Below are 19,332 nucleotides of genomic sequence, written 5' to 3' on the forward strand. Positions count from 1 at the left end.
AACTAAAGCGGGAAACTCTATACAGCAAGTATGTGTTTCATAGCGGCACTATAGGGTTGTATAATTAGTTTAAATCTAATTTTGGGGATGACTGACTCCCATTTATCCAGCAGGTGATGGATTCCTGCCCTTCTTTGTCTAGCATACATGTAGTACATAAGAAGCAGCAGGGTAGAGAACATTACACAGCAGTACTGAGCACGGTGGCTGTGACTCCAGCATTAGTTATGCAAATATAGTCAGATTCAGCTGCAGCATCAAGCAACTGTCTTATTGGGCTCTCATCATCCGAAGAGTGTTTCATCCCCTCATCCTTTCATATACAGTAGAACCTCGCTTAACGAGTAACCCACGTAATGAGAATTTCGCTTAACAAGCAAAGCTTTCTGTAAATTTGTAACCCGTTTTACGAGAAAGCTTTGCTGTACGAGCGAAATCCTCACTGCACACACATCCGGTTCCGTCCATCCACCGCGCTCTGACCCGCACTTACAGTCCACACAAACACACACATGTACGCACAAACACGCACGCACATACAGTATTATGCTCACCTTACCTTCCGTTCCACCTCCGGTCTCATGGTTCTTGTAGTTCCCGGGTACATCGCAACGTGCTCGCGGCGAACTACAAGACCCAGGAGGCACGCGATGGAATGGAAGGTAAGGTGAGCATATAATATAACATAATATGTGTACCTTTCGTTTTATCGCCGGCCTCCTGGGTCCTGTAGTTCGCCGTTCCACTTCAGGCTGTGCATCGGCATCCATAGCAACGAGGCAGGAACTTCCTCTCACAGCTACTGAAAGGCAGCGCGCTTGCCAATCAGAGGCAAGCGGCTCTGCCTTTGACGTCAGCGCTCTGGCCAGGAAGTTCCTCCCTCGTCGTTATGGTAACGTGATACACAGCCCGACCCCGTACCAGAGAACAGCAAGTCCCAGGAGACCGGCGATGGAACGGTAGGTAAGGTGAGCATATAATATGTGCATGTGTGTTTCTGTGTGTTTGTGCATGTGTGGAATGACAGAATAGGGGACCAGGATGGGACATTTAACAAGTTGTGGAACGAATCGTCTGCATTGCAATGATTTCCTATGGAAAATCTTGCTTTGCCTAACGAGTAACTTGGTTAACAAGCACAGTTCCAGAACGGATTGTTCTCGTTAAGCAGGGTTCCACTGTACTGTTTATTTATGCAAAATTTGTTGCAAAGACATTTATTATTGATCACTTCTTGGCTGTTGACAATTTCAGGAAGGTGATTTTACAGAGGTTTTTTACCATATTCTTTATAAAGTTACATTTGTTGCTGTGTTCCAGAAGACGTCAGTAGCACTTCACATCACAGGTCTTCATTATGTTACATTGTAAGCACTACCCATCTTTTTCTATGTGTGGACTATAACTGCTGATCTGGCTATGCTGTTCTAGGGCGAGTTATTACAACCTTTGCTTGCTCCGGAGAGAAAGAGGTGAATGAAGCCATTCAAAGTGCCAAGACTGCCTTTAAAATATGGAGCCAGAAATCTGGAATGGAGCGAAGCCGTGTCTTGTTGGAGGCTGCTCGTATTATCAGGGTCAGTATTTCACCTACGTCTGATATTTTGAATTAAATTGACCAATAACAGAAGTTTAATAGTTTTACTTTAAAGTGGTCTCCCACAGTTGCTGAAATGGCTAATACACCGTAAACTGTCATGTACTAGCATAGAAAATGCACAGCTCCTTCTTTTTTTTACTGCAGTCCCAGGGGCTGACCCTTTCTACAGCCTAGATGGGCAGTGGTCCCTTGTTTCTTCTTCACTGTGCTACAAAGTTCTGCAGGCTTTATAGCAAAATTCACTCTTTCTACTGAAAATAGTTAAATCTGCAGCAAGATGATGATAATTGGCCAAAAAGATTGTCAGTTTTTGTCAGTTTTTACTGTTATTATAGGTATAGGTCCTTTTTGACACTCAGTGATATGTCAGATGTTTTAATGAGGTTCTCACCAGATCTAACAATAAAATTGTATACATCATAAAATAAATCACTTGGTGTACTTCACAAATCTCCCAATGACTCTGAATTTTTGTACATCTTGCTGTATACTGTCAGATTGGGTCCATGTGTAGGCCTGCTGTATGCTATCAGATTGGGTCCATGTGTAGGCCTGCTGTATGCTGTCAGATTAGGTCCATGTGTAGGCCTGCTGTATGCTGTCAGATTGGGTCCATGTGTAGGCCTGCTGTATGCTGTCAGATTGGGTCCATGTGTAGGCCTGGTGTATGCTGTCAGATTGGGTCCATGTGTAGGCCTGGTGTATGCTGTCAGATTGGGTCCATGTGTAGGCCTGCTGTATGCTGTCAGATTGGGTCCATGTGCAGGCCTGCTGTATGCTGTCAGATTGGGTCCATGTGCAGGCCTGCTGTATGCTGTCAGATTGGGTCCATGTGCAGGCCTGCTGTATGCTGTATGCTGTCAGATTGGGTCCATGTGTAGGCCTGCTGTATGCTGTCAGATTGGGTCCATGTGTAGGCCTGCTGTATGCTGTCAGATTGGGTCCATGTGTAGGCCTGCTGTATGCTGTCAGATTGGGTCCATGTGTAGGCCTGCTGTATGCTGTCAGATTGGGTCCATGTGTAGGCCTGCTGTATGCTGTCAGATTGGGTCCATGTGTAGGCCTGCTGTATGCTGTCAGATTGGGTCCATGTGTAGGCCTGCTGTATGCTGTCAGATTGGGTCCATGTGTAGGCCTGCTGTATGCTGTCAGATTGGGTCCATGTGTAGGCCTGCTGTATGCTGTCAGATTGGGTCCATGTGTAGGCCTGCTGTATGCTGTCAGATTGGGTCCATGTGTAGGCCTGCTGTATGCTGTCAGATTGGGTCCATGTGTAGGCCTGCTGTATGCTGTCAGATTGGGTCCATGTGTAGGCCTGCTGTATGCTGTCAGATTGGGTCCATGTGTAGGCCTGCTGTATGCTGTCAGATTGGGTCCATGTGTAGGCCTGCTGTATGCTGTCAGATTGGGTCCATGTGTAGGCCTGCTGTATGCTGTCAGATTGGGTCCATGTGTAGGCCTGCTGTATGCTGTCAGATTGGGTCCATGTGTAGGCCTGCTGTATGCTGTCAGATTGGGTCCATGTGTAGGCCTGCTGTATGCTGTCAGATTGGGTCCATGTGTAGGCCTGCTGTATGCTGTCAGATTGGGTCCATGTGTAGGCCTGCTGTATGCTGTCAGATTGGGTCCATGTGTAGGCCTGCTGTATGCTGTCAGATTGGGTCCATGTGTAGGCCTGCTGTATGCTGTCACATTGGGTCCATGTGTAGGCCTGCTGTATGCTGTCACATTGGGTCCATGTGTAGGCCTGCTGTATGCTGTCACATTGGGAAAAAGTGAATCCGCTCACCACCATGTAGTCATTCCAGGAAGGAAAATCTGGACGGTGCTCGTGGGTCAAGAAGGCTGTAGTCAATCAAAAAAGGTGGATCCCCAGCACAAAGAATGTCCATAGAAATTTGAAATAAAGCTAAAATTTCATTTTATTCCAATAATTGTTAAAAAGGGGGAAGAATAAAACATAACTCCTCCGATCTGCGCGTTTCAGACGCGATCGTCCTTAGTCATGAACATCAGGAGGTAAGATCGAACATGAATTAAATAGCAGATATAACAGGTGACCATGATGACAATAATTATGCATGCATAACAAACAAGATGGCAAAAGCTGTTCAATGAAGGAGCAGCAGGTCTGACCTTTTGTTTAACCCTGTAGAGAAAGAAAGGAAAAATTAAATAAAAAATTCCATTTGATATATCCGTATTAAACAGTGCTTTTTTTGTAAAAAAAAATATTTGCTGGTACGGATCTCTGAGGCAAGGAGCGGGCGGGGGAGGGGAGGGGGGGGTTGGCTGCCGGCCGACATTGAGTAGCGGGGCTGCGGCGGGGTGTGCCGGAGACAGTGGACGATCATGTGAGCACAAGTATGAGATTTGTACACTTCTGGCCACATTCTGATTTGATGTGTCCAGCCTCAGTCAATTCATTTTCATTGAGCATGTCTGTTCAGCACGTGACCATATCTATGTAAATCACATACTTGCAGCTTCATAACCTCCCACTGTCACCGCCGGCACCAGAGAATCCTGACAGCGTGCAGAGTGCACACTGTGAAAATTCAGAAGTCTGCAGCCAGAGTGACTGCAGACTCATCACAAATTTGGACAACCCCTTTAACCCCTTAAGGACGAAGCCAGTTTGGTACTTAATGCCCAGGCCATTTTTTGTAATTTTGACCAGTGTTCCTTTTATAAGGCTATAACTCTGGAACGCTTCAATGGATCCCGGTGATTCTAAGAATGTTTTCTAGTGACATATTGGGCTTCATGTTAGAGGTAAATTTAGGATGATATTTTTTTATTTTCTTTGTGAAAAAATCTGAAATTTGACAATTTTTTTTAAAATTTTGCAATTTTCAAACTTTTAATTTTTATGCCCATAAACCAGAGAGTTATGTCACACAAAATAGTTAATAAATAACATTTCCCACTGGTCTACTTTACATCAGCGCAATTTTTGAAACAAAATTTTTTGGGGTTAGGAAGTTAGAAGGTTTCAAAGTTCATCAGCAATTTCCCATTTCTTCGGCGCTCTATTGGGAGACCCAGACGATTGGGTGTATAGCACTGCCTCCGGAGGCCACACAAAGCAATTACACTAAAAAGTGTAAGGCCCCTCCCCTTCTGGCTATACACCCCCAGTGGGATCACTGGCTCACCAGTTTTCTGCTTTGTGCGAAGGAGGTCAGTCATCCACGCATAGCTCCACTGTTTGTAGTCAGCAGTAGCTGCTGGCTATATCGGATGGAAGAAAAGAGGGCCCATATGGGGCCCCCAGCATGCTCCCTTCTCACCCGCGGTGGTGCTTGTAAGGTTGAGGTACCTATTGCTGGTACAGAGGCTGGAGCCCACATGCTGTTTTCCTTCCACATCCCCTGGAGGGCTCTGTGGAAGTGGGATCTTGCCGGCCCCCAAGCCCTGAGGCCGGGCTCCATCCACAGACCCAGAGAACCTGCTGGATTTGGAGCGGGAGTGCCGTTCAGGGACAAGGCCCTGCAACTTTCAGGTACTCTGTGTCCCCGGCAGGCACGGACACTCTCAAGGCTTGCTGAGCGTTATAGTGCGCCGGGGACAGTAGCGCTGTGCGCTGGGGTTAGGTCACTGCAGCTTCGCTGAGTGACGTTACATGTTGGGAACTACTGCGCCGACCGCTACTGGAGCGGCGGCGCAGCTGCGACTTGTGGTGCGCCGGGGACTTTGCGCCGACCGCGCTTTTACGGCGGCGGCGCTTCTAACTTTAGCCCCCGGCTTCTGCGGCCTAGCGCCGCTTCGTTCCCGCCCCCACCCTGTCAATCAGGGTAGGGGAGAGACGCTGCTCAATTGGCAGCGCCGAGGGCTGGAGCTTTATTTACATGCTCCAGCCCTCTCACTAGGCACAGTGGGAAGCAGGCTTCCCGCTCTTCGTCTGTATACGCCCAGGGCCCGCCCCCCCTCTCCACAAGGACGCCGGCAGCCATTACACATGCGGTCTGGCTGGGGAGAGGCAGCAGGCTCTGGGAGACCCAGACTAAAGGGATTTCGGCGACCACACACCCGCTCCTAAGCGGGCGGTAAGCTGCACTTTAGTGCTGGCCCCACTAGTGCCTCAGTGTTATATTAGTGTACTTTTTTCTTGGTACCATATATATATATATATATATATATATATATATATATATATATATATATATATATATATATATATAATATATATATATATAGTTGCACTGTAAGGTCGCTTCTTGGCTGGACACCCTGTACTGCTCTGAGGAGGCAGCAACATGTCATCCGCAAAACGCAAGGGTGCCAAGGCACAGGCTGTGTACACTGTTTGTACTGCATGTGGGGCTGATCTACCGGCAGGCTCCAATGACTCACATTGTGTGCAATGTTCAGTCCCAGTGGCACTTCGTCAGCCAGAGCCTATGGTGGTAGTGGCCCAGGCAGAGACGCCTGTGAACCCTGCCCCGGTGACGGGGACAGACTTTGCAGTTTTTGCTGATAAAATGTCTGTGACTATGACAAAAATCCTGGAGACCTTGCAGTCCAGGCCAGTTACTCAGACCATGGACACTGCTGTGTCTATGCTCTCCGGTCCCCCTCAGTTGGAACTAATCCGTACTTCAAGGGGGTCTCAAGCATCACAGGCTGAAGTCTCTGACTCAGATGACAGTCCCAGGCAGCCTAAGCGAGCTCGCTGGGAAAGACCCTCCACGTCATCACACTGCTCAGGGTCTCAGCGAGAAGAGTCTCTCTGTGATGAGACTGAGGACGGTGATCAGGATTCTAATCCTGAGGCCCCTCTCAATCTGGATGCCCCTGATGGTGACGCCATGGTTAATGACCTTATATCGGCAATTAATAGACTGTTGGATATTTCTCCCCCAGCCCCTTCTGCAGAGGAGGCAGCTGCACAGCAGGAGAAGTTCCATTTCCTGTATCCCAAGCGTAAATTAAGTGCTTTTTTTGGACCACTCTGACTTCAGAGAATCGATCCAGAAACACGACGCTCATCCAGACAAGCGTTTCTCTAAACGTTCTAAGGCTACCCGTTATCCTTTTCCCTCTGAGGTGGCCAAACGCTGGACCCAGTGTCCAAAGGTGGATCCCCCAATTTCCAAGCTTGCGGCTAGATCCATGGTCGCAGTAGAGGATGGCGCTTCACTTAAAGATGCCAACGACAGACAGATGGACCTTTGGTTGAAATCTGTCTATGAAGCTATCGGCGCGTCGTTTGCTCCAGCATTCGCGGCCGTGTGGGCACTCCAAGCTATTTCAGCTGGTTTAGCACAGGTGGATGATATCATACATCCAGCAGTGCCGCAAGTGGCGTCCCTAACTTCGCAAATGTCTGCGTTTGCGACCTATGCTATCAATGCTGTCCTAGAATCTACGAGCCGTACCGCTATGGCGTCCGCCAATTCTGTGGTTTTGCGCAGAGCCTTGTGGTTAAAGGACTGGAAAGCAGATGCTGGTTCCAAAAAATGCTTAACCAGCTTGCCATTATCTAGAGACAGACTGTTTGGTGAGCCATTGGCTGAAATCATAAAACAGTCCAAGGGTAAGGACTCTTCCTTACCACAGCCCAGAGCAAGTAAACCTCAACAGAAAAAGTGGCAGTCGAGGTTTCGGTCCTTTCGAGGCTCGGGCAAGGCCCAATTCTCCTCGTCCAAAAGGACTCAGAAAGAACAAGGGAGCTCAGATTCCTGGCGGGCTCACTCACGCCCCAGGAAAGCAAATGGAGGAACCGCTTCCAAAGCGGCTACCTCATGACTTTCGGCCTCCTCCCTCCGCATCCTCGGTCGGTGGCAGGCTCTCCCGCTTTTGCGACATTTGGCTGTCACAGGTCAAAGACCGGTGGGTAACAGACATTTTGTCTCGCGGGTACAGAATAGAGTTCAGTTCTCGGCCTCCACTTCGGTTCTTCAGAACCTCCCCACACCCCAACCGAGCAGATGCCCTGCTGCAGGCGGTGGACTCTCTAAGAGCAGAAGGAGTCGTGATCCCTGTCCCCCCTCAGGAACGGGGGCGAGGATTTTACTCCAATCTCTTTGTGGTTCCAAAAAAGGACGGCTCCTTCCGTCCTGTTCTGGACCTAAAACTGCTCAACAAGCATGTGAACGCCAGGCGGTTCCGGATGGAATCCCTCCGCTCAGTCATTGCCTCAATGTCTCAAGGAGATTTCCTAGCATCAATAGACATCAAAGATGCTTATCTCCACGTGCCGATTGCTACAGAGCACCAACGCTTTCTACGCTTCGTGATAGGAGACGACCATCTTCAGTTCGTAGCTCTGCCATTTGGTCTGGCGACAGCCCCTCGGGTGTTCACCAAGATCATGGCGGCAGTGGTAGCAGTCTTGCACTCTCACGGACACTCTGTGATCCCTTACTTGGACGATCTACTGGTCAAGGCACCCTCTCAAGAGGCATGCCAACTCAGCCTGAATGTTGCACTGGAGACTCTCCAGGCGTTCGGGTGGATCATCAACTTCCCAAAGTCAAATCTGTCACCGACCCAATCACTTGGCATGGAGTTTCATACTCTCTCAGCGATAGTGAAGCTTCCGCTGGACAAGCAGCGGTCTCTACAGACTGGGGTGCAGGCTCTCCTTCAAAGTCAGTCGCACTCCTTAAGACGCCTCATGCACTTCCTCGGGAAGATGGTGGCGGCAATAGAGGCGGTTCCGTTTGCGCAGTTTCATCTGCGTCCACTTCAATGGGACATTCTCCGCCAATGGGACGGGAAGTCAACATCCCTGGACAGGAAAGTCTCCCTTTCCCAGACGGCCAAAGACTCTCTGCAGTGGTGGCTTCTTCCCACCTCATTATCACAGGGAAGATCCTTCCTACCACCGTCTTGGGCGGTGGTCACGACAGACGCGAGTCTGTCAAGGTGGGGAGCAGTCTTTCTCCACCACAGGGCTCGGGGTACGTGGACTCAGCAGGAGTCCACCCTTCAGATCAATGTTCTGGAAATCAGAGCAGTGTATCTTGCCCTACTAGCCTTCCAGCAGTGGCTGGAAGGAAGGCAGATCCGAATTCAGTCGGACAACTCCACAGCGGTGGCATACATCAACCACCAAGGGGGGACACGCAGTCGGCAAGCCTTCCAGGAAGTCCGGCGGATTCTGATGTGGGTGGAAGCCACAGCCTCCACCATATCCGCAGTTTACATCCCCGGCGTAGAAAACTGGGAAGCAGACTTCCTCAGTCGCCAGGGCATGGACGCAGGTGAATGGTCCCTTCACCCAGATGTGTTTCAGGAAATCTGTCGCCGCTGGGGGGTGCCGGACGTCGACCTAATGGCGTCACGGCACAACAACAAGGTCCCAACCTTCATGGCACGGTCTCGCGATCAAAGAGCGCTGGCGGCAGACGCCCTAGTGCAAGATTGGTCGCAGTTCCGGCTCCCTTATGTGTTTCCACCTCTGGCACTCTTGCCCAGAGTGCTACGCAAGATCAGATCCGATTGCAGCCGCGTCATACTTGTCGCCCCAGACTGGCCGAGGAGGGCGTGGTATCCGGATCTGTGGCAGCTCACGGTCGGCCAACCGTGGGCACTCCCAGACCGACCAGACTTACTGTCCCAAGGGCCGTTTTTCCATCGGAATTCTGCGGCCCTGAACCTGACTGTGTGGCCATTGAGTCCTGGATCCTAGCGTCTTCAGGATTGTCCCAAGGGGTCGTTGCCACCATGAGACAGGCTAGGAAGCCCACGTCCGCTAAGATCTACCACAGAACGTGGAGGATATTCTTATCCTGGTCCTCTGCTCAGGGAGTGTCTCCCTGGCCATTTGCATTGCCTACCTTTCTTTCTTTCCTGCAATCTGGGTTAGAAAAAGGTTTGTCGCTCGGCTCCCTTAAAGGTCAGGTCTCGGCGCTATCCGTCTTTTTTCAGAGGCGTTTGGCACGCCTTCCTAAGGTGCGCACGTTCCTACAGGGGGTTTGCCATATCGTACCCCCGTACAAGCGGCCGTTAGATCCATGGGATCTGAACAGGGTACTAGTTGCCCTCCAGAAGCCGCCCTTCGAGCCTCTGAGGGAGGTTTCACTTTCTAGACTATCACAGAAAGTGGCTTTTCTCGTAGCGATCACATCTCTTCGGAGAGTGTCTGAGCTGGCAGCACTATCATCCAAGGCTCCCTTCCTGGTCTTCCACCAGGACAAGGTTGTGCTGCGCCCCATTCAGGAGTTTCTCCCGAAGGTGGTATCCTCTTTTCATCTTAATCAGGATATCTCTTTGCCTTCGTTTTGTCCTCATGCAGTTCATCGATATGAGAAGGATTTACATTTGTTAGATCTGGTGAGAGCACTCAGAATCTACATTTCCCGCACGGCGCCCTTGCGCCGTTCGGATGCACTCTTTGTCCTTGTCGCTGGTAAGCGCAAAGGGTCGCAGGCTTCTAAGGCCACCCTGGCTCGATGGATCAAAGAACCAATTCTTGAAGCCTACCGTTCTGCTGGGCTTCCGGTTCCATCAGGGCTGAAGGCCCATTCTACCAGAGCCGTGGGTGCATCCTGGGCATTACGACACCAGGCTACGGCTCAACAGGTGTGCCAGGCAGCTACCTGGTCGAGTCTGCACACTTTCACCAAACATTATCAGGTGCATACCTATGCTTCGGCGGACGCCAGCCTAGGTAGAAGAGTCCTGGAGGCGGCAGTTGCCTCCCCGTAGGGGAGGGCTGTCTTGCAGCTCTAACATGAGGTATTTCTTTACCCACCCAGGGACAGCTTTTGGACGTCCCAATCGTCTGGGTCTCCCAATAGAGCGCCGAAGAAGAAGGGAATTTTGTTACTTACCGTAAATTCCTTTTCTTCTAGCTCTTATTGGGAGACCCAGCACCCGCCCTGTTGTCCTTCGGGATTTTTGGTTTGTTTGCGGGTACACATGTTGTTCATGTTGAACGGTTTTCAGTTCTCCGATGTTACTCGGAGAGAATTTGTTTAAACCAGTTATTGGCTTTCCTCCTTCTTGCTTTTGCACTAAAACTGGTGAGCCAGTGATCCCACTGGGGGTGTATAGCCAGAAGGGGAGGGGCCTTACACTTTTTAGTGTAATTGCTTTGTGTGGCCTCCGGAGGCAGTGCTATACACCCAATCGTCTGGGTCTCCCAATAAGAGCTAGAAGAAAAGGAATTTACGGTAAGTAACAAAATTCCCTTCTTTTTTCAACAAAATTTACAAAACCATTTTTTAGGGACCACATCACATTTGAAGTGACTTTGAGAGGCCTAGGTGACAGAAAATACCCAAAAGTGACCCCACTCTAAAATCTGCACTCCTCAAGGTACTCAGTCACATCAAAGAAGTTTATTAAGCCTTCAGGTGCTTCACAGGAACTAAAATAATGTGGAATGAAAAAAAATAAAAATTAACATTTTACCTAAAAATGTTGCTTTAGCACTAATTTTCTTACTTTTTCAAGAGATCACACCAAAAATTGGACCTCACACTTTGTTACCCACTTTATGAACGTGCCAATACCCCACATGTGGTCAGAAACCTTTGTTTGGGTAAATGGGAGAGCTTGGAACGAAAGGAGCAATATTTGAATTTTGGAAAGCAAATTTGGTTGAAATAGATTGCGGGCACCATGTTGCATTTACAGATCCCCCTAAGGTACCTAAACAGCAGAAACCCCCCTCAAGTGACCCCATTTTGGAAACTAGACCCCTTAAGGCTTCTATCTAGGGGTACAGTGAGCATTTTGGACCCTCAGGTACTTCACAGATTTTGCTAACGTTACGTTGTCATATTGAAAATTGACATTTTTTTCTCAAATGTTGCTTTAGCATCAATTTTCTCCCTTTTTCAAGAGGTAATTCCAAAATTTTGACCCAAACGATTGTTACCCACTTTATGAGCGCGATGATACCTCACATGTGGTCTGAAACCTTTGTTTGGACAAATGGGAGGGCTTGGAACGAAAAGAGTAATATTTGAATTTTGGAAAGGAAATTTGGCTGAAAAAGATTGCGAGCACGATGTCGCATTTGGAGGACCCCTAAGGTACGTAAACAGCAAAAAAACACCACAAGTGACCCCATATTGGAAACTAGGCCTCTCAAGCAATTTATCTAGATGTTTGGTGAATACACTGAACCCCCAGGTGCTTCACAGAGGTTTATAACGTTGAGCCATAAAAATAAAAAAATAAAATTTTACCACAAAATTGTTACTTCAACCAGGTAGCTTTTTTTTTCACAAGGGTAACAGGAAAAAAATCACCATGAAATTTATTGTGCAATTTCTCCTGAGTTTGGTGATATTTTATATGTGGTGGAAATCAACTGTCTGGGCACACGGCAGAGCTCGGAAGGGAAGGAGCACCATTTGACTGCAAAATTGGCTGGAATCAATTGCGGAAGCCATGTTGCATTAGGAGAGCCTCTGAGGTGACTAAACAGTGGAGGTCCCCCACTTTGACCCCAATCTGGAAAATAGACCCCTCAAGGAATTTATCTAGATGTTTGGTGAGTACCCTGAACCCCCAGGTGCTTTACAGAAGTTTATAATGTTGAGCTGTGAAAATATAAAAAATACATTTTTACCACAAAATTGTTACTTCAACCAGATAGCTTTTTTTTTTTAACAAGAGTAAAAGGAAAAAAAATCAGCATAAAATTTATTGTGCAATTTCTCCTGAGTATGCTGATACCTTATGTGTGGTGGAAATCAACTGTTTGAGGGCACAGCAGGGCTCGGAGGGGAAAAAGTGCCATTTGACTGAACAATTGGCTGGAATAATTAGCGGACGCTATGTTGCATTTGGAAAGCCCCTAAGGTGCCTAAACAGTGGAGGTCCCCCACAAGTGACCCCATTCTGGAAACAAGACACCTCAAGGCTTTTATCTAGGTGTATATTGAGCATTTTGGATCCACGAATACTTCACAGAATTTGATAAGCTTAGGTTGCCATATTTAATATTTTCATTTTTTTCACAAAAATGTTGATTTAGCATCACATTTCTCACTTTTTCAAGAGGCAACAACAAACCGTGGATCCCACAGGTTGTTATCCAATTCCTTGTGAGCGCAGGGATACCCCACATGTGGCCAAAAACATCTGTTTGGATAAATGGGAGGGCTTGGAATGGAAGGAGCACCATTTGAATTTTGGAAAAGTTGAAATAAATTGCGCGCGCCATGTCACATTAGCAGGGCCTCTTGGGTACCTATACATCAGAAACCCCCCACAAGTGACCCCATTTTGGAAACCGGACTCCACAAGGATTTTATTCATGAGTATAGTAAGCATTTTGAATCCACAAGTACTTCACAAAAATGTTGCTGTAGCAACAATATTCTCACTGTTAGGCTATGTGGCCATGATCCAGTGACACGGCGTCTAGTACACAGTGTCAGCCTTCCTGCAGAAATGTGAGTGTTGTCCACAGGAGAACGCAGCTGCCCATGCCCATGATCAGAGTTCAGGCCGCTGTGGACTTTCGTTCTATTCTACCTGCAGAGAACACTCATCTCCGCAGCATAAATTGACATGCTGAGGCTCGGGAAGCTGCACCACAGGTCGGTTTATGCTGCGGAGAAAAGAAGCACTGTGGGCATGAGATTTCTAAAAATCCTTCCACTGTGCTTCTACTGCACAACGCAGCGTTATGGACACAGGGAAAACACTCTGCGCCCAAAACGCTGCAAACCCTGATCGTGGGCGCACAGCCTAAAATGCTACAATGGATGAATGGATAGATGTCAAACATATAGAACGTCCCACCCCCCTGCATATTCTAAGCTGGCACCCTTTAGTGCCTTTCATGTGGCACTAAAGGGTGCCCGGCCTTGTATTTAGCCCAAAATAAAAAAAAATAATTAAAATAAATGACGTGAGGTCCCCCCTATTTTTGATAGCCAGCTAGGGTAAAGCAGACAGCTGTAGCCTGCAAACCACAGATGACAGCTTCATCTTGTCTGGTGATCAATTTGGAGGGCTCCCCAAGCTTTTTTTTTTTTTTTAATTATTTATAAATAAATAATTAAAAAAAAAACAAAAAAAAAACGTGGGGTCGCCCCAAATTAGATTACCAGGAATACCAGCCAAGGTGAAGCTGACAGCTAGGGTCCGGTATTCTCAGGGTGGGAAGAGCCATGGTTATTGGACTCTTCCCAGCCTAAAAATAGCAGGCCTCAGCCGCCCCAGAAGTGGCGCATCCATTAGATGCGCCAATCCTGGCGCTTCGCCCCAACTCATCCCGTTGCCCTGGCGCGGTGGAAAACTGGGTAATAAATGGGGTTGATACCAGATGTGTGATGTCACCTGGCATCAAGCCCAGCAATTAGTTATGTCAGGTATCTGATAGACGCCGTGACATCACTAATTGACAGTAATAAAAAAAAAAAAATATTTGAAAAAACACTCCCCTACCATTCCCTCTTTCTTTGTCGCTCCTAATTGGGAGACCCAGACAATTGGGGTGTATAGCTACTGCCTCCGGAGGCCACACAAAGTATTACACTAAAAAGTGTAAGGCCCCTCCCCTTCTGGCTATACACCCCCCCGTGGGATCACGGGCTCCTCAGTTTTATGCTTTGTGCGAAGGAGGTCAGACATCCACGCATAGCTCCACTGTTTAGTCAGCAGCAGCTGCTGACTATGTCGGATGGAAGAAAAGAGGGCCCATACTAGGGCCCCCAGCATGCTCCCTTCTCACCCCACTTTCTGTCGGCGGTGTTTGTTAAGGTTGAGGTACCCATTGCGGGTACGGAGGCTGGAGCCCACATGCTGATTCCTTCCCCATCCCCATTAGGGCTCTGGGTGAAGTGGGACTTTACCGGTCTCCAGGCTCTGAGACCGTGCTCCTTCCACAGCCCCCGGAGAATCGGCTGGATATGGAGCTGAGTATCGTCACGGACAGGGCCCTGCTTCGTTAAGGTACTCTGTGTCCCCGGGCATACCGCGCGCACACCGCAGCATGCTGGGCGTGTTAGTGCGCCGGGGACATCAGCGCTGCTGCGCTTGTGCCATTCCTCACTACAGCGCTGCTGAGTGAGTAGACTTAGTACGAACGGCCGCGCCGGCCGCTGGGGTCAGTTTTCACTGCGACGCGGCTGGAACTTGTGGTGCGCCGGGGACTTCCGCGCTAGCCGTGCATGTATGACGGCCGCGCTTATTACTACAGTCCCCGGCTTTTGCGGCCTAGTTCGTTTCGTTCCCGCCCCCAGACCTGCCAGTCAGGGGGAGGGCGGGACGCTGTACAGACCATCAGCGCTGAGGGCTGGAGTCTGCTTTACATACTCCAGCCCTCACACTGGGCACAGTGGGACGCCAGTTTCCCGCACTTTGTTTGTGGCACGCCCACGGTCCGCCCCTCCTCACAGGACGCCGGCAGCCATTCCTGTCTGCACGCTGAGCTGGAGAGGGGAGACTGGGAGACCCAGACACGGGATTCTGCGACCTCACACCCGCTTTTCAGCGGGCGGTAAGCAGCCCTCAAGGGCTCACCCCCACTTGTGCCGAAGTGTACTTTGTATTTTTGTGCTTGCATGCTATACATTACACTGTACGGTCGCTGGTGACTCTCTGCTATATACCCTCCTAGGTTACTCAAGGCAGACAACAGCATGTCGTCCGCAAAAAGCAAACGTGCCAAGGCACAGACTTTATATGCTGCTTGTACCGCATGTGGGGCTGCTCTACCGGCAGGTTCCACTGACCCCCATTGTGTGCAGTGCTCGGCCCCTGCGGCACTTGCTCAGCCGGGGCCTCTGCTAGAGGTGACCCAGGGAGAACCACCTGTGAATGCTGTCCAGGTGACAGGGACGGAGTTTGCAGCTTTTGCTGACAGATTGTCTATGACTATGTCTAAAATTCTTGAAACATTGCAGTCTAGACCAGTAACTCAGACCATGGGCACTGTTGAATCATTGCTCCCTGGTCCCCCTCAGCTGGAACACTCCCGAGCTCAGGAGGTGTCGCATGCACCCCAGGGTGACGACTCTGACTCGGACGACAGTCCCAGACGGCCTAAGCGGGCTCGCTATGAGCGGCCCTCAACTTCATCACACTGGTCAGGGTCCCAGCTGGACGACTCTGTGTGATGAGGCGGATGTGGCTGATCAGGATTCTGATCCTGGGACCGTTCTCAATCTGGATACACCTGATGGTGACGCCATAGTGAATGATCTTATAGCGTCCATCAATAGAATGTTAGATATTTCTCCACCAGCTCCTCCTGCGGAGGAGTCAGCCTCACAGCAGGAGAAATTCCATTTCAGGTATCCCAAGCGTAAATTGAGCACTTTTCTGGACCACTCTGACTTTAGAGACGCTATCCAGAAACACCACGCTTATCCAGATAAGCGTTTCTCCAAACGGCTTAAAGATACACGATATCCTTTTCCCCCTGACGTGGTCAAGGGCTGGACCCAGTGTCTCAAGGTGGACCCTCCAATCTCCAGGCTTGCAGCTAGATCCTTAGTTGCAGTGGAAGATGGGGCGGCACTTAAAGATGCCACTGACAGACAGATGGAGCTCTGGTTGAAATCCATCTATGAAGCTATTGGAGCGTCGTTGGCGCCAGCATTCGCAGCCGTATGGGCACTCCAAGCTATTTCAGCTGGGCTTACACAGGTCGACACGGTCACACGTACATCTGCTCCGCAGGTGGCGCCCTTGACCTCTCAAATGTCTGCATTCGCGTCTTACGCGATTAATGCTGTCCTAGACTCTACGAGCCGTACGGCAGTGGCGTCGGCCAACTCCGTGGTTTTACGTAGAGCCTTGTGGTTGAGAGAATGGAAGGCAGATTCTGCTTCCAAGAAGTGCTTAACCAGTTTGCCTTTTTCTCGTGACCGACTGTTTGGTGAGCGTTTGGATGAAATCATTAAACACTCCAAGGGTAAGGATTCATCCTTACCTCAACCCAGACAAAACAAACCCCAACAGAGGAGGGGACAGTCTGGTTTTCGGTCCTTTCGAGGCTCAGGCAGGTCCCAATTCTCCTCGTCCAAAAGGACTCAAAAGGATCAGAGGGGCTCAGATTCTTGGCGGACTCAATCACGACCAAAAAAGACAGCCGGAAGAACCGTTACCAAGACTGCTTCCTCATGACTTTCAGCCTCCTCTCTCCGCATCCTCGGTCGGTGGCAGGCTCTCCCGCTTTGGCGACATTTGGCTGTCACAGGTCAAAGACCGTTGGGTGAGAGACATTCTGTCTCACGGGTACAGGATAGAGTTCAGTTCTCGTCCTCCAACTCGCTTCTTCAGAACTTCTCCACCTCCCGACCGAGCAGATGCTCTTCTGCAAGCGGTGTCCGCCCTAAAGGCGGAAGGAGTGGTGACTCCCGTTCCTCTTCAGGAACGAGGTCGCGGTTTTTACTCCAATTTGTTTGTGGTGCCAAAGAAGGACGGGTCGTTCCGTCCCGTCCTGGATCTAAAGCTGCTCAACAAACACGTGAAAACCAGGCGGTTCCGGATGGAATCCCTCCGCTCCGTCATCGCCTCAATGTCTCAAGGAGATTTCCTAGCATCAATAGACATCAAGGATGCTTATCTCCACGTGCCGATTGCGCCAGAGCATCAGCGTTTTCTACGCTTCGTTGTAGGAAGCGAACACCTGCAGTTCGTAGCTCTACCTTTCGGGCTGGCGACAGCCCCTCGGGTCTTTACCAAGGTTATGGCAGCAGTAGTGGCAGTCCTGCACTCGCAAGGTCACTCTTTGATTCCGTATTTGGACGATCTACTTATCAAGGCACCCTCTCAAGAGGCATGCCAGCACAGCCTGAACGTGGCACTGAAGACTCTCCAGGGTTTCGGGTGGATTATCAACTTTTCAAAGTCAAATCTAACCCCGACCCAATCACTAACATATCTTGGCATGGAGTTTCATACTCTCTCAGCGATAGTGAAACTTCCACTGGACAAACAGTGTTCACTACAGACAGGGGTGCAATCTCTCCTTCAGGGCCAGTCGCACCCCTTGAGGCGCCTCATGCACTTCCTAGGGAAGATGGTAGCAGCAATGGAAGCAGTTCCTTTCGCGCAGTTTCATCTGCGTCCACTTCAATGGGACATTCTCCGCCAATGGGACGGGAAGTCGACATCCCTCGACAGGGATGTCTCCCTCTCTGACAGCCAAGGACTCTCTCCGGTGGTGGCTTCTTCCCACCTCATTGTCGAAAGGAAAGTCGTTCCTACCCCCATCCTGGGCGGTGGTCACGACAGACGCGAGCCTGTCAGGGTGGGGAGCAGTGTTTCTCCACCACAGGGCTCACGGTACGTGGACTCGGAAAGAGTCCACCCTTCAAATCAATGTTCTGGAAATCAGAGCAGTCTATCTTGCCCTACAAGCCTTCCAGCAGTGGCTAGCAGGCAAGCAGATCCGAATTCAGTCGGACAACTCCACAGCGGTGGCATACATCAACCACCAAGGGGGAACACGCAGTCGGCAGGCCTTCCAGGAAGTCCGGCGGATTCTGACGTGGGTGGAAGACACGGCATCCACCATATCCGCAGTTCACATACCAGGCGTAGAAAACTGGGAAGCAGACTTCCTCAGTCGCCAGGGCATGGACGCAGGGGAATGGTCCCTTCACCCGGACGTGTTTCAGGAGATCTGTCGCCGCTGGGGGATGCCGGACGTCGACCTGATGGCGTCACGGCACAACAACAAGGTCCCGGTTTTCATGGCGCGATCCCACGATTACCGAGCTCTGGCGGCAGACGCCCTAGTTCAGGATTGGTCGCAGTTCAGGCTACCTTATGTGTTCCCACCTCTGGCGTTGTTGCCCAGGGTGCTGCGCAAGATCAGGGCCGACTGCCGCCGCGCCATCCTCGTCGCTCCAGACTGGCCAAGGAGGTCGTGGTACCCGGATCTGTGGCACCTCACGGTAGGCCAACCGTGGGCTCTGCCAGACCGTCCAGACTTGCTGTCTCAAGGGCCGTTTTTCCATCTGAATTCTGCGGCCCTGAACCTGACTGTGTGGCCATTGAGTCCTGGATCCTAGCGGCCTCAGGTTTATCTCATGAAGTGGTTGCCACCATGAGACAGGCTAGGAAACCATCCTCCGCCAAGATCTACCACAGGACGTGGAAGATATTCTTATCTTGGTGCTCTGCTCAGGGAGTTTCTCCCTGGCCATTTGCATTGCCTATTTTTCTTTCCTTCCTGCAGTCTGGGTTGGAAAAAGGTTTATCGCTCGGCTCCCTTAAAGGTCAAGTCTCCGCGCTATCCGTATTTTTTCAGAAGCGCCTAGCGCGACTTCCTCAGGTACGCACGTTCCTGCAAGGGGTTTGTCATATCGTCCCCCCTTACAAGCGGCCGTTGGAGCCCTGGGATCTGAACAAGGTTCTAATTGCTCTCCAGAAGCCGCCTTTCGAGCCTTTGAAGGATGTTTCCCTTTCTCGTCTTTCACAGAAAGTGGCCTTGCTAGTGGCGGTCACGTCTCTTCGGAGAGTGTCCGAGCTGGCGGCGTTATCATGCAGATCTCCCTTCCTAGTATTTCACCAGGACAAGGTAGTTCTGCGTCCAATTCCAGAATTTCTTCCTAAGGTGGTATCCTCCTTTCATCTCAACCAGGATATCACTTTACCGTCTTTGTGTCCGCATCCAGTTCACCAATTTGAAAAAGGTTTGCATTTATTGGATCTGGTGAGAGCACTCAGGATCTACATTTCCCGCACGGCGCCCCTGCGCCGCTCGGATGCACTCTTTATCCTTGTCGCTGGTCAGCGTAAGGGGTCGCAAGCTTCCAAATCCACCCTGGCGCGGTGGATCAAGGAATCAATTCTTCACA

At 50.0% G+C, this 19,332-nt stretch overlaps 1 protein-coding gene across 1 annotated transcript in view; it reads left to right on the forward strand.

Moving 5' to 3' along the window:
• Positions 1–1,435: 1,435 nt before the first annotated feature.
• Positions 1,436–19,332, forward strand: part of ALDH9A1 (aldehyde dehydrogenase 9 family member A1) — an 80,094-nt gene continuing 62,197 nt past the window's right edge. Inside the window, exon 1 of the mRNA XM_075321977.1 lies at positions 1,436–1,577. Coding sequence (XP_075178092.1) covers positions 1,533–1,577 — 45 coding nt within the window. The 5' untranslated portion in view covers positions 1,436–1,532. The remainder of the gene's footprint in view (positions 1,578–19,332) is intronic.

This window comes from Anomaloglossus baeobatrachus, chromosome 8, assembly GCF_048569485.1.
Source record: "Anomaloglossus baeobatrachus isolate aAnoBae1 chromosome 8, aAnoBae1.hap1, whole genome shotgun sequence".
NCBI classification, from domain to species: Eukaryota; Metazoa; Chordata; class Amphibia; order Anura; family Aromobatidae; genus Anomaloglossus; species Anomaloglossus baeobatrachus.